Genomic DNA, 27,548 nt, shown 5'->3' with positions numbered 1-27,548 from the left:
CCTGCCTCAACCTTCCAAGTAGCTGGGACCACAGGGACACGCCACACCTGGCTGACTTTTAAAAAAATTATTTCTAGAGACAGTGTCTCACTACATTGCCCAGGCTGTTACGGAATTTCTAAGTTCAAGCGATCCTCCCTCCTTGGCCACCATGCCCAGCTGGAAAGTGCATTTTTAAACTGAAGTTTTTTGTTTTGTTTTCAAGGTTACACAGTAATTTATTGAGAGCCTCCTCTCCCTGCCCTTGCAGTTTCTAGGTCATTTTTTCTACTTGTAGATTTTGCGTGCCAGCCCCAGAAAGATGGCTGGGGGCAGGGGCATTGCGTACTGTTCAATGAGACCCATAATGTGGCTGTAACTGTCATCCTCATACTGCAAGAACATGGCCAGCAGATCTAGCTCCTCATATAGTGCCCTCTCCTGGGCCACCTTCTCGGCTTCCTTCTGCCCATAATTCTCCTTCAGGATCTGGTACTGTTTCGGAGTGGCCCATTGCAGACACTGAACCACCAGCCAGCTGCATCTGTTGTCCTAGATGTCAGTGCCAACTTTGTCAGTCACGGTGGAGTCCCCAAAGAGGTCAAAGTGATCATCCTTAATCTTAAAGAACTCTCCCATCTCCAGCAGGATCTTCTTGGCATTGGTGTGTGCCTTCTCGCCATCAATGCCTGCCATATGCCAGGCTGCAGCTACAGGAAGGTAGAAAGAGTAGAAAGCTGTCTTGTACTTGACAATTTGTACTTCTTTTCCGTGAATCTGCCAAGATCCACATTGCCCTGGGGGGCTGTGATGGGGTCCAGGGTCTGCCCAATCTCATTCTGATAGGAACTCTGCAGGAAGAGCTTGATCAGGTTCAGGTAATAGGGCTGCTCCCAGCAATAGAGCTTCAGCAGGCAGTAGTTACATGCTTCCAGAAGCATAGCATCATTGACAGCATCCAAACCCACTCCCGGCTTCTGATACCAGCAGATCTGTCCCCAGTGGGTGAAGGATGAATCCGTGATGTCATCTGCCACCAGGAAGAAAGTTTGCAGCAGTTCCACACACCAACCCACAGTCAGGGTCCGCTGGAAACTATCAGCATCCTGTTTCCTCGGCTCCACCAGCTCCCGGAATGCTAAGCACCATCAAACCCCGGTGATAACTTGCCTCCGATGGCATTATACTCCAGGACCTCTTGAGCCGGGTGATAGCATCTCCTGTCTCTGGGTGCCCCATCTCATTCTCAGTCAGCACCCTAACAATCCGGGAGAAGCGCTGAATGAAATCCTGTTTTTCTTGGGCGTGAGCATCTGATTTTTGGTCTCCATTCATTCTGAGGGAGGAGCAAAGGGCTCTATTCCTAGATGCGGGTTCCTGCTTCTAAACTGAAGTTTTTGTCATTGCTGTATCTCATGGCCTATCTACTCATCTAATTTTCTATCAAATGCATTGGGCTGAATGGAAAAAAAAACAAACTTTATTGGTAACACTTTGAAATTCACTTTTAGAATCTTTGATCACACCTAATTCCAAATCTGTTGTTACGGTTTGGGGATTCAATCGAAAGCTATTATCTTCTGCAAAGTGCAGCAAGTCTTCAAAAAATTGTTTAAATGACTAGATAAGTTCTAGAATCTTCAGAACCAACAGGGGCATGAATCATGTATAGTTGATAAAAACCAGTGGGGACAGTTTTGAAAGTGCCGTCCACTAGCCAAAATGAAACATGACAGTTTTTCTGTTAGATTTAGTGGTAAATATAAGCAGTCTATCTTCGACAGTCAAATCCCTAACCAAGAACAGTTTGGTTAATGAGTTTTGTAACACTGGAGGAACCTCAATATCAGCAAGCGTCTTTGGTTCACAATGTTGCTCAGCTTGTCGAATTTTATTCTCTGACAAAGGGCATTTTTTGAAGACAAGCGTGGCACTATTCATGAAGGAGCAGAATTTGTACATAACTGAATAATTTGGCAGGAGAGATTTCTTGTACTTTCCACCTGAAAAGCTTTTATGATCTTCAAAACACTAAACATTGAGGAAAGATATACCCCACCTAGTCTACTGAGACTCACATATTAACCTCCTCTGGAAACACCCTCACAGACACACCTAAAATAATGCTTTACCAGATTTCTAGGGATTCCTTAATTCAGTCAAGTTGACACATAAATCAACAAGTTCACCCCTTATCAACTCGATATCCATCCACATCTCTTAAACCATACTTAATTTCCAATGAAGACAATAACAAGGTAACAGTTCTGCCTAACGTGATGCAATTATCCTGTATACAGCTGAAACTGCACTAATCCCTGACTTCGAATTTGGCTTTCAGGATTTTAACATCTGGGATTTTAATCTTTCAGGATTGTGATTTTGGAAGTTCACACGTTAGGGATTTTGATCTTTTGGGATTTAAGACATTAGGGATTTTGGTCTTTCAGGATTTTCGCATTTGAGATTGTGTCATTCAGGATTATGATCCAAACCCATTGACATTTTGTTGTCAGAGGCTGTCCTGTGCATTGTAAAATGTTCACAGTGTCCCTGGCCTGTACCCACTAGCAGCCAGCAGCACCCTACCACAAATCATGACAATCAAAAACGCCCCCAGACATTGCCAAACGTCCCTTGAGGAGCAAAATCACCCTGTTAAGGACCACTGGCTTGCATACATGGATTAATGAGATGGGAGGTAAAGGGCCATACAGTTTAGGACTGGAATGCCACTCCCTTGAGCATCAGATCCATGTTTCCTTCCATACCCTACAATGAAGACCTACAAATCATAAACACAACTCCCATCAACTAAGAGACCAACAAATTCAAGACACATAAATACAGGGAAACTAAAGAATTCTTTTATTTAGTGGGAAAGAAGTAGGTAAATGACAGACAGCTCATATTCTGTTAAACAGAAAAAAAAAAAATACAGACATCACAGTGATGAATTTTCACAAAGCTAATAGATTTGAACTACAGAGCAATGGAATATTTATAAGCAAGATGTCATGGTATTAATGACCAAATTGCATCCAACTAGGTTTTCTAAGCTCAAAAACATTTAAAATCTCAGACTTAAAATTTAAATCTAGACATGACAATTGTAAGCATACCACTCAGTCATTTAAAACTATTCAGTGAGTGCTACTCCTGCATAAATATTTTTTTCCTAACATTATTTTTTCTCCCAAGATTTAGAATGTCACATCTCATGTTCCTACTAGTAATCACACACAGGATTAAAAGCCCAAACAAAATATTCTTTTTATAATATGTTCTTAAAAGACAAAAGAAAAATTAAATGTGAACATTTTGTACAATAGTTGCTGAAGAACAGCGAAACCAATTCCAAAATATCATGTGTACTATACAGAAAGGCATGGATCATGGAACCAAGTATTTAACACTACAGCATTTGAATATCAGTCTTTAAAGGCTGGTAATATTACATCCTGTACACAGCTCTGTGTCTCTCTACCTGGCTAGCGCATGCCCAGGATCTGTCTGCTTTTCAGTTGGTAATTTTTCTCAATATCTGACAGGGCTTGAGCCCGCAGCTGGGCAGCATGAAGCCTTTTCTTCAGGTCCTTGCACTTGGACTTAGATGTGAGCTGACTCTCAGATTTCTCACTCCTCATGATGTTCTCTTTACTTTCCCCACTGAAATGAACTTTCTTCTTAATTACTGAGGATGGAAGATTAAGAAGTTCTTTAGAAGGAAAAAGAAAAAGGGCTTTGAGTTACCTGAACAGAATTCAACTCCTTCATACTTATACTCATCAAAAAGTATTTGCTCTTATGGCTCACATTTGAAATCTAGATGCCTGTTTTATTTTCTCTGGGACAGGAGGTTAGGGGTGTAGGACTGGCAGAAATAAGCCTTTTAATCCACAGCATTGAAAAAATAATATTGGAATGTGCCAAAATTCAAGGAACGTAAGTTTTATTCTCTTAACAACCAACAATCAATTTTACTCTTAAAGTTAAACACACTGAGTATTATGGACAATATAAAACTTTTGGAAATCAATGTTATTTATCTCTATCCTTAAAAATAAGTGCCATTCTATGCAGAACACCTTACCTACAGAAAAGTATAGAAGCGGAGTTTTTTTTTTGTTTTTGCTTTTTGTTTTTTTAATAGAGAACACCTACAGTTTTGCTTAAATGTTCAAGAACACTTAGTTCAAAGCATCTTAATGGACCAGAAATCTGTTTCCAAAAGAACCTAAACAAATTCAGTGTGGAAAAGGTAAATCAAGTAAAAGTAGTAAAAACTGTAAACTATTCTTTACATGGAAAAAATAAATAATAATCATATTTACTTAAAGTGGCAACACTATTAACTGCTGACAGAATTACTGGGGGCTGGAGGCTTATAGATTCTAGAATCTTTTTATTTTTCCTTTGTGTTAAAGGAAATATGTTCGAATATTTACTGAGCTCGTAGGATGGGCCACTGTGAACCAAACAAAGGCCTATTCTAGTAGGAGGAGATAAACCAAACACAAATAAACAAGTACTGGTGGGGAATATTTGATGGTAATATGTGCTATTAGGAAAAACAGCCCTGGAAACAGGGACATGCTGGGTGGTGGCTGTAATGATACAAAGCCTCATACAGTCATTTCTGAAGTAAGAAGCCACAGGGCTGTCTGGATGAAGAGTGCTCCAGGCAGAAGAATAGGAAAGGCTGGCACACAGATGCACTGCCTTCCAAGGGTCCTGTGACTTCCTGCTTCATACATCACTTCTGCTTCAAAGCAAACTGGATTGCCTTTAGACCTTATCTCCACTGTTTCAACTCTATCCACCTTCTTATTACCACAAATACCTTTACATTTGTAAGTCAACATTGTCTTACTAATGGGAGTTTTATTTTGTTTTTGTTTTTGTTTGAGATGGGGTCTTGCCATGTTGTCCAGGCTGGAGTGCAGTGGCTATTCACAGGTGCAGCTGTAGTGCACTACAGCCTCGGATGCCTCGGCTCAAGTGATCTTCCTGCCTGAGCCCCCAGAGTAGCTGGGACTATAGGTGCACCACCACACTTGACTCTTAATGGGACAGTTTTATAAGAAAGAAAGTGTTTTTAAAACATTTTTAAAATTCTTCCATTAAATAGAAGAATTAATATTTCATCAAATAAGAAAAGAACAGCTTTAAAAAAAGACACTGCTGCTTGCTGTGATGATTTCAATATACTTGTGATGGCTTCCTCATGTGTGGATTTTATAGCCCAAGGATGGGGAGAGGATATTTCCAACATCCTGAGTTCAGAATGGTACCCATTCCCCACTGCTATGATGCTTATCTTATAGCTCTGATGTGTTCACTACTTTCAGCACTCAATACTCTAAAATGTCTGCTTGCCCCAGTGGATACTTGATTCCTATGGCTCATTTTAAATATTTGCCATGATTCACATATAAGTAGATCCCCATACTTATCTGTGTTTCCTATAAAGTAAAACACATCATCCTTACTTAGCTATTTTCATCTTTTGCTCAAAGACTATCAGGGCAAATGTAAATAAACTCTTTAACTGAAGAGCCATCCCCAACAGGGTCTTAAGTAATTCCCTGCAATGGGTTTGATGCACGAAATTCATCCAGGTAAAATTTTCTCCTCATTTTATCACCCTAATCATGATTAAAGTTTATTTTGTCTTTATGGATGACAGTGTGGAATCTATGAAAAGCCAAAATAAATATTTTTACAATATTGAAATGGTAGATGGCAATATTAAGAAAAAAGAAGGTATTTTAACAGAGATGAAGCCAAAGTTTCATATAATCCTTGTTTCATTTACTTCTATCAGTAGTTTCATTTCTTTCCATCACTTATTCACTACAAAGTTATTGTGATCATCAATCTAACTTAAGTAGGGTTTTTTTGTCTGTTCCATTTACAAAATGCTGCCAATGCTCACTAAATTGACCACATTACATCTCAATTTATTAAAGATGGGAATAATAGCTTTCATATATGCTGTCCTACATGGAATAAGGGAGTTATAAAAACTCTAAATTTTATTGAAAATTCAGATGCTCGATTTTTGAAACCAACAACTTTTAACAGTTAGTTTATGTCATAAAGAAATCAAGCAAAAAGATGTTTCACAGTTTGCATTTTACATAATCTTAAAGAGTCAGTTAAATCAGATTGAGGGTTTCTATAAAATGGAGAATGTTAGACAATGGTTCACTGGTATATACGATAACCACATCTCAGTGCGGCAGAGTGAAGGGACAATGCCACACAAAGGCAGAGCCCTGAGAAAGCTGAATATCTATATACCAGACTTTAAATAAAGAAGGAAATGCAGAGAACATATGTAGATATTAAACAATCAAATTTCGACAAATATCTTTCAACTTGAAAGGGTGTTAGCAAAGATTCAAACGTGACAGCCTATTCTGCAGGTGGCTTATCATGCCTTTTAAGCCATGCTTTCTACGAAAGATGAGGCATGGCAGTATTAAAATGTTGATTTTTACTTGAAATGTAGTTTATTTCTCTGAAATCTGAAACACACAATAGTTTTATAAATGCCCTCATTTTTAAAAATAAGTATCGGCTGGGTGGGGTGGCTCATGCCTGTAATCCCAGCACATTGGGAGGCCAAGGCAGGCGGATCACGAGGTCAGGAGATCAAGACCATCCTGGCTAACACGGTGAAACCCCGTCTCTACTAAAAATACAAAAAATTAGCTAGGCGTGGTGGCGGGCATCTGTAGTCCCAGCTACTTGGGAGGCTGAGGCAGGAGAATGGCGTGAACCCAGGAGGCGGAGCTTGCAGTAAGCGGAGATCGTGCCACTGCACTCCAGCCTGGGCTACAGAGTGAGACTCCGTCTCAAAAAAAAAATTAAAAAATAAAAAAAATAAAAATAAGTATCAATTACTAAACATGTAGTTTGATAAGCTAAAGAAAATCAAACATGAAATTCTATGACTCATTGCCTCAGGTCTATGAACCCAGGAAATAAATCATTGCTATAACAGAATTTTGTTTCCAATGAAATGCATATATTCAATGAAATCCGTCTTAAAATGTGAGACTTTGTAAATGAAAAGGGCTACCTAAGCCACTTTGGGAGCATCACTGGTGCACATTTCTTCATTTGTAGCACCAGCTTCTGTTGACTGAGTTGATTCTCATACCTGGACTACTTGCCAGAGACAGGAACTTCTGTTCCTTTAGTAAGCTGTAGTTCTTCAACAGATTTTCTGCTCTAGCCAGTTTGTCCTCTGCTAGTCTCTCACGAACACAAAGCTCCTGTTCTTTCTCTTTAAAAAGAGAATGGACAAAGAAAAAAAAAAAATTAACAAGTGACCTTGACTAAAAAACAATTTACATTTGGCAATCTTATCACCACTAGCATGCCTGATACTGATAAGCAATGTTTGGGGAAAGGATTCTCACTGTGCCTCAGTCAATCTGATTATGTTAGTTTTTAATTGAGTGTTTTAGTAGGCTGTCTGTTATCTTAGATTTTCTTGAAAGGACTTATTTAAACAAATACAAAGTTAGCTTCAACCTTTGGTCATCTTTTGTGGGAGTAACTTATTTGAGAAAACAAAAAACTAAAGCTATCTCTGCTCTTCACTGAAGACAGGCAACAGCTAATTTTCAGGACATGATCTGGCCTCACAGTACAAAAATCTCCTTCTTCTTGTTGAATGACCACACCCAAATAAAAGAAAAAAAACACAATTCAGTTAGGCAGTAGTTCATAGGATTAGTATTAATAACAAAGGTTACTATTTATTCATGGCCCAAAATTCAGAAAGTATTCAGATTTCAGTTGCTATATGAAATTATGGCTGGGCACAGTGGCTCACGCCTGTAATCCCAACACTTTGGGAGGCCGAGGCAGGTGGATCACCTGAGGTCAGGAGTTCAAGACTAGCCGAGTTAACATGGCAAAACCCCATCTCCACTAAAAAATACAAAAATTAGCCAGGCATGGTGGCAGGCGCCTGTAATCCCAGCTACTCAGGAGGCTGAGGCAGGAGAACTGCTTGAACCCAGGAGGTGGAGGTTGCAATGAGCCAAGATGGTGCCACTGCACTTCAGCCTGGTCAACAAGAGTGAAATTCCATCTCAAAAAAAAAAAAAAAAAGAAATTATGAAACACTGGGGAAAGTTATAAGAAAAAGTTTTCTTATTTTTTACAGAGGTTTCCAAGTAAGTATAGGTTGTACCTATACAGTAAGCATATCTCACAGGACTATACAATATTTCATTATTTAAAGCCTGGATTGGGCATAAAGCTGCAGAAGTAAAATCAGGTGAGTCATGAGGGTGACAGGTGACAAATACGACCCCATCTCTCGTCTCCTGATGTTAAAATGAAGAAGCTCACTCTGTAGCTACCTTGCATAACCCTAAATGCTTGCTAGTAGCTCTCATCTTGGTGGAGTAGACACACTTTCAATATCAAAACTAAATTAGCACATAATCAGTTAATACTCATAAGTCAATGTTAATACCCAACAGAGTATTATTTATAGACTTAAAATATCTTGTATCTAGATTCTCTATTGAACTGCCTGAACAGACCAGGTGTGGTAGGTTACACCTGTAATCCCAGCACTTTGGGAGGCAAGGTGGGAGGATCGCTTGAGCTCAGGAGTTCAAGACCAGCCTGGGCAATATAGTGAGACCCCATCTCATTTTCAAAAATAAAAAGTTAAAAAAAAAAGAAAAGAATTGCCTGAACATATCTCATCTACATACTGTAGGGTTTTGGACCTGGAATTCTGTTGGAGTGGCCATTTCAAAAGACAAAAGTCATGGTTTTTTATTATGGAAAGCAGCAATTTTAAGACCTTCCTTTACAGTGGGAAAACATTAGGGTATTCATAGTAGAGACGAAAAAGAAAAAAGTAACTCTAGAGTAAAATACAAGGCTATCTTATTAGGGCCATCACAGTTAAGGCCCAATAATATATAACTAGCAACTGATCTCAGAGAAAGATGTCCAACATGAAGGTGCCAGCAAGCCTGATTATTAAAAAGTCTACAATACATATTTTGGTTTCTCAAGTATTTTTCAAAAGCTTGTAATAAGATCTGTATGTATAAAATATTCTGCTCAAAGAGATATTCAGACACATCAAAATAACCCACTTGGTAGTTCTCCTTTGCTTTCGTCCCCATTCAGACTTACGCTCCAATCTTTCTTCTCTTGCTTTGAGAGCTCGCTCTCGCTCCTGTAACTGAATTTCCTTTAGTTTCAGCTCACTCGATACAGGGCTGGAATCCTGCGATTTTTCTGGCTCTCCTAATTGTCGCCCTCTTCTCTCAAGATTTCTTCTTTGCTCGTCTGCAACCAAATCTGCTATTAAAGGGTTCTCAAGAATTTCTTCAACAGAAGGTCGATGGTAATCCTGGGGAAAAAAATACTCAAGTGTTATAGTCAGATTGCATAACAGAATAGTCCTCCTAAGACAGCAGTTAAAATAAAAGGACATATAAGTATTTCCAAGACAAAAGAAAGGACTCCTTTATGGCTAGGTCTTAAACACTTGGAAAAATAAGTTCACAGGTGGTTTTAACTCATGAGGTTCTGGGTCCACAAGGTAATGCAGATGTTAACTTACCTTTTTTCTCTTTTCCTCTTTTCACCTTTCTAAGAAGGTTCAATCCCTGAAGACTGGCACATCTTGTGCTGGTGCTTGGTAGTATTGCTAGGGTCTGTTTTAGGGGAAGTACTGCCCTTGCATCTCTAAACTACATTTAGCAAGATACTGTCTCACTGACTCTCAATCCTGTCACTTCATCTGTATCCTTGTCTGTGATCCTATAGCATTTTCCTTCTTCTCTTATGTCAGCCTGATCCCCAGAACATCTCCTTCCCCATTCTATAGCCAGAGTTTTTCCACATCATCTCTTTGCTGATTTTCCCTCTGCTTTTTTGCTGTCCTCCCTCCACCCTCCATCACCCCTCCCCTTCTTCTGGTCTCTAATCTCTCAATTAGAGCTAGAGGCAGAGTAATAAACTCTTATTTCTGGGCCCTTCCCTCACTACCTGCCACTGTGAGGTAGGCAAGGACAAGGGGAACGAGAATTTGAATTTTTTTTGCAATCTTTCCTTGCTACCAACCATCTGCTAGCATGGCAGAGTGGGAGGAGAAATAAAGAAAGCGCAGAAGGTGGGCCAGCAAGGATGTGCAATTTGCCAAATTTACATATGTTTTCACTTGTGTTAACACAGTAAATTTAGCTAAGAAAGTATATTTAATGTTTCTTCAGTCTCCATTGATCTACAAGAGAGAATGTATGCTCCAACACTTAACTGACAGCTAGAAACAGACAATATATCATCTTAGCATCTTTACCTTTAAGTTTAACATCCTCGTAATAATTTCATTCAATTCATCAGAGTAACGGTATGGAATTCGCCTGAATTTGCCTTCTCTGATTTTCCCAGCGAGTTCTTTCTGGCTAAAAGCTGTAAATGGAGGCCTAGGATTAAAAAAGAAGAAGAAGAAGACGATGAAGACATTTTCAAATTGTAAAAATGAAAATATACAATAGGAACCAAATCCAAAGCACAGCTTAAGCTCCAGTTTGCATTTAAGTTTCTACTTCTGGGATTTTCTTCTTATAAGTAAGTTTCCCAACCTTGGCACCATTGACATTTGAGGTCATATAATTCTTTGTTGTGGGGGGCTGTCCTGTGCATTATAGGTACTTTGTAGCCTCCCTGCCCTCTACCCTGTAGATTCCAGGAGCACTCCCCAGCTGTGATAACTAAAAATTTATCCAAACATTATCAAATGCCCCATAAGAGGCAAATTTGCTTCCCTTATCCCTGGTTGAGAATCACTGCTCTACAGAATAGTTTCAAAGTAAAAAAAAATGAAAAGAACAAAGGGAAAGAATTGGAGCTCTTCCCTGCTCTACAGATCCCCAGACCTCTACCCCAGTCTTGTTTCATTTCTTCCACATCCTTACAGTAGCTTTACCTTACCTGCCTGACCTATGTGCTCTCCCTTGAGCTAAGTGTCAATCTAACAGGAAAGCACCTAACCAGCCAAGACCCTTGAACAGTCAAGACCCAGCCTCATGGCTTATAGTTTTAATTTGTGAATAGTTTCTTTTAGCCTGTTCATCTACCTTAATTTTACCCAGGGTACAATTCTTTCAGACTTGAACATACTTTCGTTAGCACAGAGGCTCAAAAAACTGAACCCAGTGAAATGTGACAAACAGTACAAACCTTAGACTAGGAATCCGTCTTCTTCATACTTACATTAATGCACATAACTCATACAGCAAGCAGCCCAATGACCAGATATCTGATTTCTCATTGTAGGACATGCGATTCATTTGTTCCTATACAGGGAAAAAGGGTAAGAAAGTGGAAGGTGTTAAGAGTTTATTTTGTTTTGAAACTTATAAAAGACATTAAATTACTCCTGAGATAAAAACAGAACCTCAAAGTTTTTAGCTTAAACTTTATCTTGAAATTTATAATGGAAAAAAGGCAATGATCTTGTCCCAATACACTCCATCATATATAATTCATTCACTCATTTTTCATTCACAAATGAAAGTGCTTAGTATAGACTAGGCACTGACAATACAGAGGTGAATATGAGAGACTTCTATTCTCAAGGCAAATTAAGAAACACCATTTTAAAAGAACTAGAGGAAATTTAAGAATAGTCAAAATATGTATCTAGTCCACATTTAAATGGATATAGACATAAATAGCTAATTGAATTATCCATTTATATTTTTTCTCAGTCCACTGCATAAATCACAGTAGTACCTAATATTATCATTACCTATTTTATTGTTTGCCTTTCTTCCACATCTACAGTAACAACAGCCTACCAGAGCTCTTATTCTCAACAGAGGGAATAGAAGCAATCTCTAGTGGCTGGTTAGTGTTTTAAAGTCCAACTGGTGAGTCTGATGCCACTTTTTGACAATCAGTGCCTTAGGAAAGCTGAACCACTCTAATTACAAGGGCAGGAGGGAAAAGGAACAAAAGAATAGGTTTCAAATTTTCCAAGAACCACTTCTGGATAATTGTCCTTTATGTTAAAAACATTCTATTTGGAATTTGATACAGTGAGAAAATGGTACTGTTCTGGCTATTCTTAGTCAAAACCAAAATCATTAATTTACAAAGTTTTATACTATAGTCAGATCTGTTAATATATTTATAAGTATTTGGAAAATCCTAGAAAGGTGAACTACTAAAATACTAATAAATATTTCTTCATCTTTATCTGTTCAGATGTCATATACTAACACATTAGTGCTATCACGATTGACTTAAACTTTTTAAAAGCCATCAGGCAATATCTAATAACAGCCATAAACATTTATCCCAGCAATTTCATTTTATGAACTACACTCCAAGGAAATAACCAAAAAGGAAGAAAGAATAATTCATACAAAGATGTGCAGAGCAGTACTTCTAAGAATGGTGAAACATTTTGGAAACAAAATATCCAGCAATTGAGGTAACTGGTGAGTGGACTCAGCAAGATATTTCAGGAAAAGGCACAAAAAAATAACATGTACAAAAAGTTAACATTGTAAAAACGTGCTATCTGAAGTGAGCAAACTTCCTGAGCTCTGATTCTGCATGCACAAGAATCATTTACAGAGCCTGTTAAAATGCAAAGTCTAAAATAAGTAGTACAATATTTAAAAAAAAAAAAAAAAAAAACAGAGTTCAAGAACCTACCCAGAGATCGAAATTCACTTGATGGATTTGGGTTTGGGTTTGGGACCCAGAACTCTGCATTTTAAACAAACACTCCAAGTGAGTCTGATGCAGATAACCAGGACCTACACATTGGGAAACAACTCGAGGGCAGGGACAAAATCCATTTCATTTTTGTAATCCTTGAGTTTAACGCATCGTAATCATTCCATAAAAGCTTGAACTGAATATGCTTTAATTTGCAAGAATGCTCAAAAAATTGAACCCAGTGAGAGATGACAAACAGTGCAAACCTTAGACTAGGAATCTGTCTTCATCATATTTACATTAATGCACATAACTCATGCAGCAAACAAAAACTGATATAAACTTTATTGGTCTGGTGGTCCATGTGGAAAAATGTAACAGTATTTTCAATTCTTGGCTACTAGATATTACTAAACAAACAGAAAACTCAATTTCCCTGCTTCAGAATGCTTAACATTAAAAGATGTTTTGGCTGGGCATGGTGGCTCACGCCTGTAATCCCAACACTGGGAGGCTGAGGTGGGCAGATCGCTTGAGGTCAGGAGTTCGAGACCAGCCTGGCCAACATGATGAAAACTTGTCTCTACTAAACATACAAACATTAGCCGGACATGGTGACATGCACCTGTAGTCCCAGCTACTCTACTCGGGAGGCTGATGCAGGAGAATCCTTTGAACCCAGGAGGCAGAGGTTGCAGTGAGCCAAGATCACACCACTGCACTCCAGCCTGGGCAACAGAGCGAGACTCTGTCTCAAAAACAAACAAACAAGAAAACAAAAATAAAATATGTTTTAAAAAGTATCTAAATTCTGAAATACTTACAGGAGACATGTAATAAGGTGTGCCAACAAATGTTTTTGCAAAACTCGTGTCGTGGTTTAATATTCTAGCTAGCCCAAAGTCTCCAAGCTTGACGTTTTGCTTGCCATCCAGGAAAACATTGGCTGGTTTCAGATCCCGATGCAATACAGTATGACCACCATCACTTCGTCTGTGGCATTCCTTTAGGGCCAGAGTCAACTGAGTCATCACTCGAAGAACAAATTCTTCATCTAAGTATTGCCTGAAACCAAAGCAGTTATACAGCATATAACTTCAGAAAAATCATTGCCAAGATGGGATGATATAAATTATCCAGTGTACAAATAGGGAAATTATTTATTTATTTATTTATATTTTTTGAGACAGGGTCTTGCTCTGTCACCCAGGCTGGAATGCAGTGGCATGATCATGGCTCACTGCAGCCTTGACCTCCCAGGCTCAAGTAATCCACTTGCCTCAGCCCCCCAAGCAGCTTGGACTACAGGCACATGTCACCATACCTGGTTAATTTTTGTACAAACAGGGTCCCACTATGTTGCCCAGGCTGGTCTTGAAATCCTGGGCTCAAGTGATCCTCCCGCATCAGCCTCCCAAAGTGTTGGGATTACAGGTGTGAGCCACCACACTCAGCCTATAAATTGTTATTTTGATATAAAATATGGGCGTTGATTCACCGGGAATTTTCTAAAGTACTATGGACCTACGAAACAAATACAAGTACACTCTTCCATATTACTGATCCTAAAACAAGATGCTTAAAATAAATGAAACTAGACCAATTTCAGCTTACATTTTTAAAAGATTATGCTTACCTTTCCTTGGTTCCCTTTGTAATTACACTAGCTAGATCCCCTCCTTCACAATATTCCATTACAATGTACAGTGTTGTATTGGTCCGGTCAATAATCCGATCATAGTAACGAACGATGTTTGGATGTTTCAGTTCACGAAGCAAATTCACTTCAGAAACAAGCATTTGTTTCTCAGCTTCTGTCATGGAGCCATAGTCAAGTTCTTTCCAAACTAATATCTGAAATAAGAATTTCCAAGGTATGAATGAACTCATTATGCTCAAAAACAAAGAATGAAAGTTCCAAGATTTAAAAAATTACCTCCCTTTTAATTATATCCTACAATCAAGGTCATTATCTAATTTAGTTCAATGAACTTAAGGAGCTGTGAGTTTACTTCCATCATCTTCCTCCAATTTCTAAGCAGTAAATGATGTTGTAGGGAGATAAAGGGGAATGAGGCACATGAGGCCTCCCCCAACCCCTACCCTCAGTTCGTTAGTGGGAAGTTGGCAAAAAGGTGCTTTAGTCAAAATTGGGGTGGAGGTGGTCAAAGTCCCTGCCCCATTCAACCCCAGTCGTGTTTTCCCAGGATGAGACACCTTGGTAAAGATCCCTCCATCAGCAGCCAGGCAGTTTCCTGTCCAATGTTACTTTCTGTAAAAGATCTACCTATATACATTGGGAAATATGAATCCAATAATCCGAATAATGGGTATTTTGAGGGAGTCTGACTGCAGATACAAAGCTTCGGGTTCTGGTAGTCTTGCCCCTTTCTTATGCCTGAGAGGGCCACTCTTAGAGCTCTAAAAACAGCTCAGGAATTAGCTACGTGTCACCAATGGAAGGTCCTTAGGAAGCCATAGCAGGAGAAAGAGAAATGGGGAGAGAAACAGGAAAAGATGGAAATACATATATCAAAAGACGCGGTCTCCCATCCTTTAAGCGACCCAGGACAGGCTGTCAGATGCAGACCCAGGAAAGACAGCTTAGTCTTCCGGGCACCCACTTCCTCAGCCCTCTCAGTTCCCTTCGGTGGCGCAGGGCGCTCACCCCGGGGAAACGAAACCTAAGCAGTGGCGGGCACAAGGAAGGGCCACGCTCACCTTGCCATCACTCTTCCTCCGGATCTTCTGGCAGCGGCCATAGGAGCCTGTGCCAATGGTGTACAACACTTCATAGTCCTCAGCCCGGGACGGCATGGCCGGCCAGACGCCAGAGTCGCGCTGCCTCACGCAGGTTGCGCCCCCAAGTGCGGAGCTCCAGGGACCAGGAGCTCCAGGGACCTGGACGGAGAAGCCCCCAAGCAGCACTGACCCGCCACCCCTGCCTTCGGCCCCGTTTAACCGTCGCGGGCCCTGATCTCGCAGTCTATTGGCAGGCGGTGGGCCCGCTTCGCCTCTCTGATTGGCTAAGAAGAACACAACAATACCCTAGGCATCTTGGGAAAAGTGTCACTAGGCAACCGCGTTGGCGTCTGCTTTTAACCTGTGGGAGAACGGGGCGGAGCTAAGCCAAAGGGAGGGCGGGAGAAAGGAAGCGGCAGCAGGCGCCTCTCCGCAACTCTAACCCTCTGGTAGAGATCGCCAAGGTAACCGAGCTCTAAGGACTTCCCCTCAGGCTTCTTTGCACACCGCTTCCACCAAATGTCTTCTGACCTTTGCACTCTGGCCCCTCACACTACCTACTTTACCCGGCACACGCCTTCCTCGCTCAGGTTCCAGTACCCTGAACCTGGGTGGGGTCACGTTGAAGACATGCTGGGAGCTGAATACAAATTAGAAATACAGACTCCCGGCTGGGCGCGGTGACTCACGCTCGCCCGTAACCCTAGCACTTTGGGAAGCCGAGGTGGGTGGGTCGCTTGAGCCCAGGAGTTAGACCAGCCTGGGCAACATGGCAAACCTCGTCTCTACTGAAAATACGAAAATTAGGCCGGGCGCTGTGGCTCACGCCTAAAATCCTAGCACTTTGGGAGGCCGAGGCGGGCGGATTGCTTGAGGCCAAGAGTTCAAGACCAGCCTGGCCAACATGGCGAAACCCCGTCTCTACTAAAAATGAAAAAAAAAAAAAAAAAAAATTAACCGAGCATGGGGGTGCATGCCTGTAATCCCAGCTTCTTGGGAGGCTGAGGCATGGGGAATTGCTTGAACCCGGGAAGCAGAGGTTACAGTGAGCTGAGATTGTACCACTGTACTCCAGCCTGGGCGACAGAGTGACACCCAGTCTCCAAAAAAAAAAAAAAAGAAAGAAATACAGTCGCTCTCCGACCAAGCACTTTACACATCTTGTCCCGTTTATGTGTGCCAAACACATAATTAACCCTATTGACAATACTTCATTGAACACAGATTCTCTTTTACGCACCCACACAAACCAACGTTCTCAGCTTGCCCAGCCAAATGAACAGCCCCGTGTTTACCAGGGAAGGAGCACCTAGAGGCCTCCATCCAGGGCTTGTTGGAGGAATACGTACATTACCAGAAAGCTAATAATTTGGCAATGCATAAACAGGCCAGTTTTCTTTAAATATCTGTTCAGCAAAGGATTAAAAGAAACCTGATTTTCTATTAATAAGAATTTTAAAGCTTTTTATGTAAAAATAAGGGACTTATTACATGCACTGAATATAACATAAGATAATTGGAATTGCCAACGAGGAGAATTTTTAAATTAACATTCAAGGGCACTGTCTTATCTCAGGGGAATAGGACCAATTTAGGTTTCAAAAGTTATGTAAGGCACTGCAAGTGGCTGTGTTAATTAGCATCATATTTTTTATTTTTGTGCCTCTTACAGATTGGTATCCATAGAGCTTGCTGTGGTCTGAATGTATCTCCCAAATTTCATGTGTTGGAAACTTTATTCTTAATGCAAAAGTGTTAAGAGGTGAGACCTTTAAATTGATTGGGTTGTGAGGGCTATGCCCTCACAAATGGATTAATGTAATCACAGGAGTGGGTTATCCTGAGAGTCGGTTGGTTATAAAAATGAGTTTGGCTTTCCCTTGCTGTTTCTCTTACCATGTGATGCCTTCTGCTATGTTATGACCCAGAGAAAAGGCTGCTGCCAGATGCTACCCCTTGATCTTGGACTTCCTACCTTCCAGAACCGTGAGCCAAATAGACTATTGTTTATAAATTGTCCAGTCTGTGGCATCCTATTATAGCAACATGAAAGTGTATAAGACAGAGCCCTGGCCGGGCACAGTGGCTCACACCTGTAATCCCAGCACTTTGGGAGGCCGAGGCGGGTGGATCACGAGGTCAGGAGTTCAAGATCAGCCCGGCCAGCATGGTGTACCCTGTCTCTACTAAAAATACAAAAATTAGACGCGATGGCAGGCACCTGTAATCGCAGCTACTCGGGAGGCTGAGGCAGGAGAATCGCTTGAACCCGGGTGGTAAAGGTTGCAGTGAGTGGAGATCACACCGTTGCACTCCAGCCTGGGCGACAGAGTGAGACTCCATCTCAAGAAAAAAAAAAAAAAAAGAGCCCTTTGGTTATCCTGCCCCAAATCCAGTCCTGCACCTTCTCTCTGGCCACTTCTGCTTTTGCTCTAAATGCACACTTTCTCAGTTCCTCACCACACCACCATCTTTGCACCTGTGATTGCATTTGTCTAGAATACTGTCCAACCCACTCCCTTATCCACTCCAGTCATGTCTGCCCAGAGGACATAACGTGTCCTTCAAGATTCAATTCCAACTTTCTCTCCTGTAATCTGAGAAGCCTCTCTGGCGTACTTGAACAGTCAATCCTCCATCTACAGTGTTCATAGACCACTGTATACATAAATCAAAACTTATCATTATTTGTTTACATGGGTCTCACAGTAGCTGAACTCCAAACTGCTTATAGCCAGCATAAGTCCTGTAATAGAGAAGGCATGCAATAAAGCTCTGTTAAATAAAAATCTGAGACAGCCCCTTATTAATAATTATGCAAGGATTTTGAGTGGCCCCTCAAGTACTGAATTTCCAAATGCCCCAGCTCTAGAAAGAGACTAAATATCTGGGAAGGAGCCATCCCAAGAGTATGGAATGTGGCTCCTAGGCACATATGCTCATTCAACAAGTATTTATTGAGCACTTGCTATGGCCCAGGTATGATGATAGGCATTGACATGCTAGGTTTTCATTTAAAAAAAGACAGTGGAGCCACAAAGACAATAATAAAGAGTAGCATAGGAGGCTGGGCGTGGTGGCTCATGCCTGTAATCCCAGCCCTTTGGGAGGCCGAGGCAGGCGGATCACCTGAGGTCAGGAGTTCACGACCAGCGTGGCCAATATGGTGAAACCCCGCCTCTACTAAAAATACAAAAATTAGCTGGGTGTGGTGGCACGCCTGTAGTCCCAGCTACTTGGGTGGCTGAGGCAGGAGAATCGCTTGAACTCGGGAGGCAGAGGTTGCAGAGAGCCGAGATCTCACTACTACACTCCAGCCTGCTCGACAGAGCGAGACCCTGTCTCAAATTTAAAAAAAAAAAAAAGGGGTAGCATAGGAATCACTCACATGACAAACCCTAAAGGTTGGCCAGAGTTAGCCCGCATCATGAGTGAGGGCAGGACAGCCCAGCAGAGACCACTAGACACCAGAATAGAAACAGACACTGGGAGATGAGAAGCATGTGGCAGTCAAACAGGGACAGGTTACTTTCCCCCATAACTTCTTTCCTTTTTCCTTCATATTCCATCCATTCTTTAAGTCTCAGCTCATGCCCAGTTTCTTCTCTGAAATTTTTCCTGATTGACTTCAACCCACTATGATCTTCTAATTACTCTTAAGAGTAATCAACTGTGTTTTTACTCATTTAGAATTATACTAGGCCATATTACTAGCTTCTCATGTGCATCTATCTTATCTGCCTTATCAAATGGAAAATTCATCCTCCAGCAAGTATAAATAGAGGCTCAGCCAGGTGCCAGATGCTGAGGATACCACAGTGAATAGGACAGACATATAGTCCTGTAGGTGGAAGAGATGGATGTAACCTAAGTACACAGAGAAACTCCACTGTGACAAATTGTGGCAAGAATTAAGAAGAAAATAAACGAAGAACTGAGATGATTCCATTTAAACAGAGAAAGAAGATGAGCAACTCTATAAGAGTGGGGCCAACCCTTGAACTTCTCTATAACCACTCTCCCCACACCCATGGTCTAATTCACTGTCTTCACACTTTTCTTGCTAACTGTGCTCATGTTGTCAGTTTTCATTTAAATTTGGTGAAATCTTAAATAAGAGAGTATTTGCACTTGCATTTTCTCCCACAGGCACTCTGTACATGTCCATGGAGACAATGATTACTATTATTATTATTTTTTGAGACAGGGTATCACTCTATGGCCCAGGCTGGAGTGCAGTGGCACGATCGCAGCTCACTGCAGTCTCAACCTCCTGGGCTTAATGTAATCCTCCCACTTCAGCCTCCTGAGTAGCTGGGATCACTGGTGCACACCACCATGCCTAGCCAATTGTTTTAACTTTTTGTAGAGATGAGGTCTCACTAAGTTGCCTAGGCTTATCTTGAACTCCTGGGCTCAAGCCTCTCAGCCTCCCAAAATGCTGAGATTTCAGGCGTGAGCCAGCACGCCTGGCCTGATTAATTTTAATTTTAATTTTCTTTTTCTTTCTTTTTTTTTTTTTGAGATGGAGTCTCGCTCTGTCACCCAGGCTGGAGTCCAGTGGCACCATCTCGGCTCACTGCAACCTCCACCTCCCGAGTTCAACAGATTCTCCTGCCTCAGCCTCCCAGATAGTTGGGACTGTAGGTGCGGGCCACCATGCCTGGCTAATTTTTGTATTTTCAGTAGAGACAGGGTTTCACCATGTTGGCCAGACTGGTCTCAAACTCCTGACCTCAAGTGAGCCACCCACCTCGGCCTCCCAAAGTGCTGGGATTACAGGTGTGAGCCACTGCATCCGGCACCTAATTAATTTTTAAAACGAGCTACTTGAAGATTAATGAGCATCCCAAACTTAATGTGCCAAAAATCAAGTTCCTGATCTTCATCCCAAATTTGTTCTCCTCTCCATCTTCTTAGTCTCCAGTAACTAATGTATCTGATTTTGTTGCTGTTTGTTTGATTTACTGCAGTATTCCCAGCACCTAAAATGTGCCTGGAAAAAAGCAGGAACCCAGCACTTGTACATCAGATGAATGGATGAATGAACAAAGCCATACTTCATTGCCCTCAGCTTCGTTTTTTTATGTTGCATTAAAGACCCACTAGAGGGCTGTACGTCACTGCATAATAAATGAGGAGCTGGAGCTTGCGCGGCAGCACTACTCCGCCTGCAGAAGCCTGTCCCTAGAGGAAATCCCCAGATTTGCATGTGTAGGATTTAAAATCAGACAAGACATTTGTGTGTAAGTCTTACCTCCACAATTACTTGAAGCAATTTGAAGTCAGGGATTATGGCAATTCTTTCGAGTGATTAAAAAAGATTTCTAGAAAGGAAAAAGGAGAGATTCTTTGTTTATAACAATTAGAAGCTAAGAGATGCTTTTAAAAAAAGATGCATGACATACTATATGCTCAACAAATAACCACGTTCTAGAAGAAAGAATGAGGTGTCAGGCAGACTGTTCTTAACAGCCACATACCACGTGAGATAAACAGGACAAGATGCAGACTGAGAGACAGCTTCAGCTAAATGGCAGGCAGCTGATGGAAGAATATGATGAGAAGAAAGTTATCTTTGAAACCAAACAGTGTTTAGTTAAGAGCTCCACCACCTTTTAAAAGGGAATAGTTTTAAATTTATACCCAAGGGTGCAGATTAGGGAAAAACATGTTTCTGTTCAATATAAGGATAAACTTTCAAACAAAGACAGACATTCATAATTTTCCATGTTTTTTCATGTTATTTGTAAATTCAGGATATTTGTTATCTCTAAGAATATTCATCACCTAAATGTGATAAGACAAATGTTAAAACTAATTATGGACGGTGAGGCCTGCTAGAGTCTGAATGCTTGTGACCTCCCTAAATTCATATGTTGAAACCTAACCCCCAAGGTAATGGTATTAAGAGGTGGAGCCTCTGGGGGAGTGATTAGTGCCCTTATATTAATACAAAAGGCCCCAGGGAGTTTGTTTGCCATGTGTTTGCCCTACCATGATGTGAGGACACATAGAGCATGCCATCTATGAGAAACAGGCCCTCATCAGACACTGAATCTGCTGGCACCTTGACCTTGAACTTTCCAGCCTTCAGAACTGTGAGCAATAGGCTTCTGTTGTTCATAAATTATCCAGTCTAAAGTATTTTATTATAGCAGCCTGAACCACCTTGCACAGGACCATCATGTGTTTCTAAGGGACTTAGGACCTTTTAGAGAACACGCCTACCTTTTCCATCGGGGGCAGCACAGTGATGGTAGGAGCAGTGAGCTTGAGCTCCAGGTTCCCAGGCTCTTCTAGTTCTGTCTTCTTTGTGTGTTTGTGTGTTTGTTTGTTTGTTTGCTCGCTCCGTCACCCAGGCTGAAGTGCAGTGGCGCCATCTTGGCTCACTGCAGCCTCCATCTTCTGGGTTCAAGCAATTCTCCTGCTTCAGTCTCCCGAGTAGCTGGGATTACAGGTACCCGCCACCATGCCTGGCTAATTTTTGTATTTTTAGTAGAGGCGGGGTTTTGCCATGTTGGCCAGACTGATCTTGAACTCTTGACCTCAGGTGATCCTCCTGCCTTGGCCTCCCAAAGTGCTGGGATTACAGGCGTGAGTCACTGTGTCTGGCCTAGTTCTGTCTTAATGAGTTATGTGACCAAGGGAATCCATTTCACCTCACTGGAACACTGGGCTGTTTAGTCATTGGTCTGACCCCGAATGACAATTTTTGTTAAGTAGCTATGTCTGCATTAGCTTTTCAACATCCCTTCTCTGGGCTCTATAAAACGAAGTTGTTAAACCCTTCCTGCTCTAAATGTTGTGATTCCATCCCCTCTCACCAAAACTTCACTGGGACTGCTGTGTAAATCAGGTCTATGTAGTATGATAACTGCTCTGAAAGAGCTTTGCCTAAAATGCAAAGAGGAGGACCCAGATTCTGATAAAGATGGCAGGGCATGGGGTCAGGGCAAATGTTCCTGGGGAGGTGACACTTGAATTCCATCTAAAGGAGCAGTTGGAATTAGGAGAAGGGAAACTGTGGGTAAAAGCATAGAGGCCTGCTGTGACCTGCAGGTCGGGCTGGTGGACCAAAGGGTACCTGTGGTTCATTACCTGTAAGACAGGTGGATGGACAGGTGAGCAGGAAGACCCAAGAGTTGAGGCAGTCTTCTGAAGGTGATGGACTCACAGTGGAAGCTTTGAGCGATGAGCACTACTAGATGTGTGCTCTAGAAAGACTTCTGTGGTAAAGAGTGAACGCAGGGCATAGGAATACAGCGTGGGAGGCTATCACAGCAACACTGGGGAAATGACACTGACTAAACTGAGGCAATGGCTGTGGGAATGAAGAGGGGAGTCCAGAAATGCCTGGAAGGTGGGTTAGATGAGACATAGTGATCAACTGTACATAAGGTAAACAGGGAGGGAAAGTCCTGGCTTGAGTGACCAGATGGATGGTAGCGTAGTTCACCACAGGAGGAAATGCTGGGGCAGGAGCAGCTTGGGTGAAGCTGATACTGAGTTCATGTTGAGCCCCAAAGTCCTATGAGGAGCTAGCTGGTCAACAGGCAGTTGGATACAAGGTCTCAACAGACTGGTCTAGGCCAGAGACAGAGAGCTGGGAGGTGATAACAGAAGGCACGTTTGGAGATGAATATGCCCCAAGAATGGCAGAGTGGGAAGGGAGAAAGGAAGGAACTCTGGAGGTTATTCTGTGTAGGAGGAGGAAGAAAACTCAGTGAAGGAGACCAAGGGAAGCATACAGAAGAGTAGGAGAGAATATGGAAAAAAATTGTCACACAGATTCCCATAGAAGAAATGGTTTCCAGAATGCAGAAGTGGTCCATGATGCCAGATGTTGCACAAAGAGCAAAGAAGGTAAGGGCAGAGTTGTAAACACTCAGTTTGATCATTTGGAGAGTATAGCAACCTCCCTAAGAGCATTTGCAAGTTGAGTGGGGCTGAAGCCAGCCAGCAGAAGTTACAGTGGGACAAGATAGTGAGGGGGTTTGATAGAGTGTGTGTGGACAGCCTGGTCAGCCTTCCAGAGCAGCTGTGGGACCTGCCCTTCTGCCTGTTTGCACCTTGTTCCTGTGCCCCAGGAGAACAAGAACAAGAACAAGAACTCCTGCCCAGGAGGCCTCCCACCCCCACATAGGAGGGCACCACCCACATGGCATCAGCCTGCAGCTGATTTCATATTACATGCTCATGACATAGCACCTTATAGGACATGTCACAACTCAGGCCTTCCCCTTATCCGCCATCAGTGAGTTCCCCAAGCAAGCTGTGCCACCGTGAAAGTGGTGACCACACCAATCTGAATGCAACCCAGCCCAGACCTTGGGAAGGGCTAAGGGAGTGGGGAAAAGGCGGCAGGTGGCTGAGCATTTGCTTAGTGTGAGGAGGGTTCAGAAGGAAGTCAGTGATACAGGGCAGGCAAGGCCGAAAGTGGAGCTTAGCCTGCTGGGTTCCTGGCTTGCCCAGGAAAGAATTCAAGGGCAAGCCAGAGGTAGAAGAAGCTTTATTGAAGAGGCAGTGTTACAACTCCATGACTGCTCCTGAGGAGGAGGGCTAACCTAGGCAGGGAGTAGGCTCAGGGCAGTTTTGCAGTCGTATTTATGCCCACTTTTAACTGCATGCAGATTAAGGGGCGGTTTATGCAGAAATTTCTAGGGGAGGGGTAGGCACTTTTGGGTCATTGGGTCATTACCATGGAAAGGGGTGGTAATGCCCAGGTATTGCCATGGCTACAGTAAATTGACATGTCTCAGTGGTGGGCATGTCTGATTCAAAGCTGCTTTCACCCCAGCTGTTTTAGCTAGTCCTCAATCTAGTCTGGTGTCCAAGCCCCACCTCTGGAGTCGAGTCCCACCTCCTACCTCAAGATGAGAAACTTTTGTTTTGACTTTCAGGGGATAGAACAGAAAGACATAAGCACTGGCATGGGCCTATTCCACAGCCAAGGCAGGTAATGAGCTCTCAGGTACTTGCAACAAACTTGAGTGTGCATTCGGTCCAGAAGGAAGAGCCCGCACCCTTTTTTGTTGCTGTTCAGTGTTAATCCTTTGGTGGAACCCACCAGGACAGCAGTCTCAGTGCTGTTGTTTTTGAGAGGGAGAACATCCCAGGGCAGAAAGGAAAGCCTAAAGCTACAGTCTGTTCCTCCAGTTCTTAGAACAGCTGGTTACTGAGCTCTCAGGCCAGACACTGGGTAAGCATCATCTTATTCTGTTTCACAACAGCCCACAGGAATTTACCAATGAGAAACTTGAGGCACAAAGACCTTAAGTATTTGACTGAGGGTGGTGAGTGGCAGATACAAACTGAAGACCAGCTGGGATCTACTCGAGATCCAAGATCTTGAAAGCTAGCTTATGTGGCTTACCTAGTTTAAGATGTTGTCTGGGCGCAGTGGCTCACACCTGTAATCCCAGTACTTTGGGAGGCTGAGGGGGGCAGATCACAAGGTCAGGAGTTCAAGACCAGCCTGACCAACATGGTGAAACCCCATCTATACTAAAAATACAAAAATTAGCCAGGTGTGGTGGCGGGCACCTGTAGTCCCAGCTACTCTGGAGGCTTAGGCAGGAGAATCGCTTGAACCCAGGGGACAGAGGTTGCAGTGAGCCAAGATTGCACCACTGTACTCCAGCCTGGGTGACAGAGCGAGACCCCATCTCAAACAACAACAACAACAACAACAACAACAACAAAGATGAAGGGGATTTTTTAAAAAACCACAGCAAAAACCCAATTTCCAGTTTAGGTTCTGTTGTGATAGCTGTGCCGCGAGGCCTGACATCTACCCTCTGACCAGACTTCACCATCCTTGCCAGATCCCGGAGAGCTTGTCCACTGCAACGGTGCAACATGCTAAGGGCTATGTGGTGGCACAGGGGCTCTGAGCTCCTGACATGAGTCATGTGGACCTGAGGCTGACACCCAGCCCTATACCTACAAGCTGGGCGAGACCCCTTGCAGTTGCCTACACCCCTGCTGAGACCCAGTACCTCCCTGTAAAATGGGGGAAATAATGCCTGCCTCACACGGTTTCAGTGAAGGGTGAGTGAAATAAGGTATGTAGTGTCTGACCCACTTAGATGCCCCAGACACAACAGCTACTATGGTTTTTAGTATAATTATTTTGGGGGAGGGACGAAGTCATAGAGGAAACCTAACACCCCAAGCTTTCTGCTGACTGTTGAGGCACCATGATGGGCATTTTACACAACCTCCGGCAGGGCCACCCAGCCAGCATTTCTGAGGGTGCACACTTCCCCAGCTGGCCTGGCTCTGTCACCTGGCTTCCGCTCTGCCTGTCCCCATGTGGCATCCTGCCCCAGGAAGGTCCTCAAACCTGCATTTAGGGGCATTTGAGTGTATAGCTGTCCTGTCAGCCCAAGACAAGGGGAGTGAGGCCAAGGCATGAGCCTTCTCAGGGTGGTTTTCAATACACTCCCCAACCAAGAAGCAGATGTGAGCTGCTCCCGAGTGCCTGCACTCTCCTGCTGCTGCTCCTGTCTTCTCTCTCTCCCTCTCTCTCTTTCTCTCTTCTTTCTCGTCCCCTTTCAGCCACCCATTTAGGGCAGAGAGGCAGTAGAGGGGCAGCTGAGGAAAGGACAGGCCTTGGTCCATGGCCCTCAAGACCTAATTTCTTCCCCAGTATGCCACAAGTTCCAGAACTGGCCTCACTCAGATCTGAGACACGATGCAGAGACCTCTTCTCTTCTTTTTCAGGAAACATCTGGAAACCCCCTGGGGGAGATCTGCCACGTGGCCTCCAGTGAACTGTAGACTCCTGCATAGCCTTCCAAAGTTCTTCATTTGGTGAATATTATGAGAAATGACATGTATGACTTTCTCCCAAATACATGGCTTGAACCCAAAGTACAGTGAAATCAGAACTGACCACACAGAGTAATTGGGGAAAGGGAGTTATTTGTGACACAAAGCCCTCATCACTTTGTAAAAGTACTTGCTACTGATTACATTGAAAACCAGTCTTCCTGAGTAAAACATGTTTTTTGTTTTGTATTGTTTTTGTTTTTGTTTTTTTGAGATAGAGTCTCACTCTCTCACCCAGGCTGGAGTGCAGTGGCATGAACTTGGCTCTCTGCAAACTCTGCCTTCTGGGTTCAAGTGATTCTCTTGCCTCAGCCTCCTGAGTAGCTGGGATTACAGGTGCCCGTCACCACGCCAGGCTAATTTTTTTGTATTTTTAGTAGAGGCGAGCGAGGTTTTACCATGTTGGCCAGGTTGATCTTGAACTCCTGACCTCAGATGATCCACACGCCTCGGCCTCCCAAAGTGCTGGGGTTACAGGCATTAAGGGAGGAGACCACCCCTCATATTGTCTTATGCCCAGTTTCTGCCTCCAAAGAAAGAAAAAGTAAAAACTGAAAGACAGAAATGAAATCCACAAGCAGACAGCCTGGCACCACACCCTGGGCCTGGTAGTTAAAGATCGACCCCTGACCTAATCGGTTATGTTATCTATAGATTACAGACATTGGATAGAAAAGCACTGTGAAAATCCCTATCCTGTTTTGTTCAGATCTAATTACCAGTGCATGCAGCCCCCAGACACATACCCCCTGCTTGCTCAATCGATCACGACCCTCTCACGCGCACCCTCTTAGAGTTGTGAGCCCTTAAAAGGGACAGGAATTGCTCACTCGGGGAGCTCGGCTCTTGAGACAGGAGTCTTGCCAATGCCCCCAGCCGAATAAACCCCTTCCTTCTTTAACTCAGAGTCTGAGGAGTTTTGTCTGCAGCTCGTCCTGCTACATTTCTTGGTTCCCTGACCAGGAAGCGAGGTGACTGGCAGATGGTTGAGGCAGCTCCTTGGCAGCTTTAGCCTGCCCTGTGAAACATCCCTGCAGGGGACTCTGACCAGCCCGAGTGACGCGGATCCTGAGAGCACTCCTGGGTAGGCATTTGCCCTGGTGGGACGCCTCACCAGAGCAGTGTGTGGCAGGCCCCCATGGAGGATCAACACAGTGGCTGAACACCGGGAAGGAACGGGCACTTGGAGTCTGGACATCTAAAACTTGGTAAGACTAGTCTTGAGAACTTGCCCACTCCATTTGAGTGGAAGCGTGGCCTGA

The 27,548-nt window shown here is 42.9% G+C and overlaps 1 protein-coding gene, 1 long non-coding RNA gene and 1 pseudogene across 3 annotated transcripts; 1 reads left to right on the top strand and 2 right to left on the bottom strand.

The window, feature by feature from the left end:
- Positions 1-258: 258 nt before the first annotated feature.
- On the bottom strand, positions 259-1,314 carry LOC129017315 (farnesyl pyrophosphate synthase-like; annotated as a pseudogene).
- A 1,510-nt stretch (positions 1,315-2,824) lies between these two features.
- NEK2 (NIMA related kinase 2) lies at positions 2,825-15,888 on the bottom strand. 2 transcript variants are annotated; one of them, XM_054457681.2, is made up of 8 exons: positions 15,430-15,888; positions 14,345-14,562; positions 13,533-13,773; positions 11,251-11,333; positions 10,334-10,460; positions 9,163-9,382; positions 7,151-7,276; positions 2,825-3,697 (listed from the first exon to the last, which is right to left on the bottom strand). In XM_054457681.2, the coding sequence occupies exons 1-8, from the start codon at positions 15,523-15,525 to the stop codon at positions 3,471-3,473; spliced, it is 1,338 nt and encodes a 445-aa protein (XP_054313656.1). In that variant the 5' UTR covers positions 15,526-15,888; the 3' UTR covers positions 2,825-3,470. The 2 variants fall into 2 exon arrangements, with proteins under 2 accessions (XP_054313656.1, XP_054313664.1); XM_054457689.1 differs by having other exon boundaries at positions 2,825-3,673; positions 15,430-15,811.
- Positions 15,831-26,444, top strand: LOC129017316 (uncharacterized). The gene is made up of 5 exons (XR_008495050.2): positions 15,831-15,914; positions 17,123-17,212; positions 20,424-20,696; positions 25,278-25,503; positions 26,179-26,444. It is a non-coding gene; the product is annotated as an uncharacterized LOC129017316 (long non-coding RNA).
- Positions 26,445-27,548: the final 1,104 nt, after the last annotated feature.

The sequence above is a fragment of the Pongo pygmaeus genome, chromosome 1 (assembly GCF_028885625.2).
Source record: "Pongo pygmaeus isolate AG05252 chromosome 1, NHGRI_mPonPyg2-v2.0_pri, whole genome shotgun sequence".
NCBI lineage: Eukaryota > Metazoa > Chordata > Mammalia > Primates > Hominidae > Pongo > Pongo pygmaeus.
This window is presented reverse-complemented; position numbering and strand designations above follow the sequence as displayed.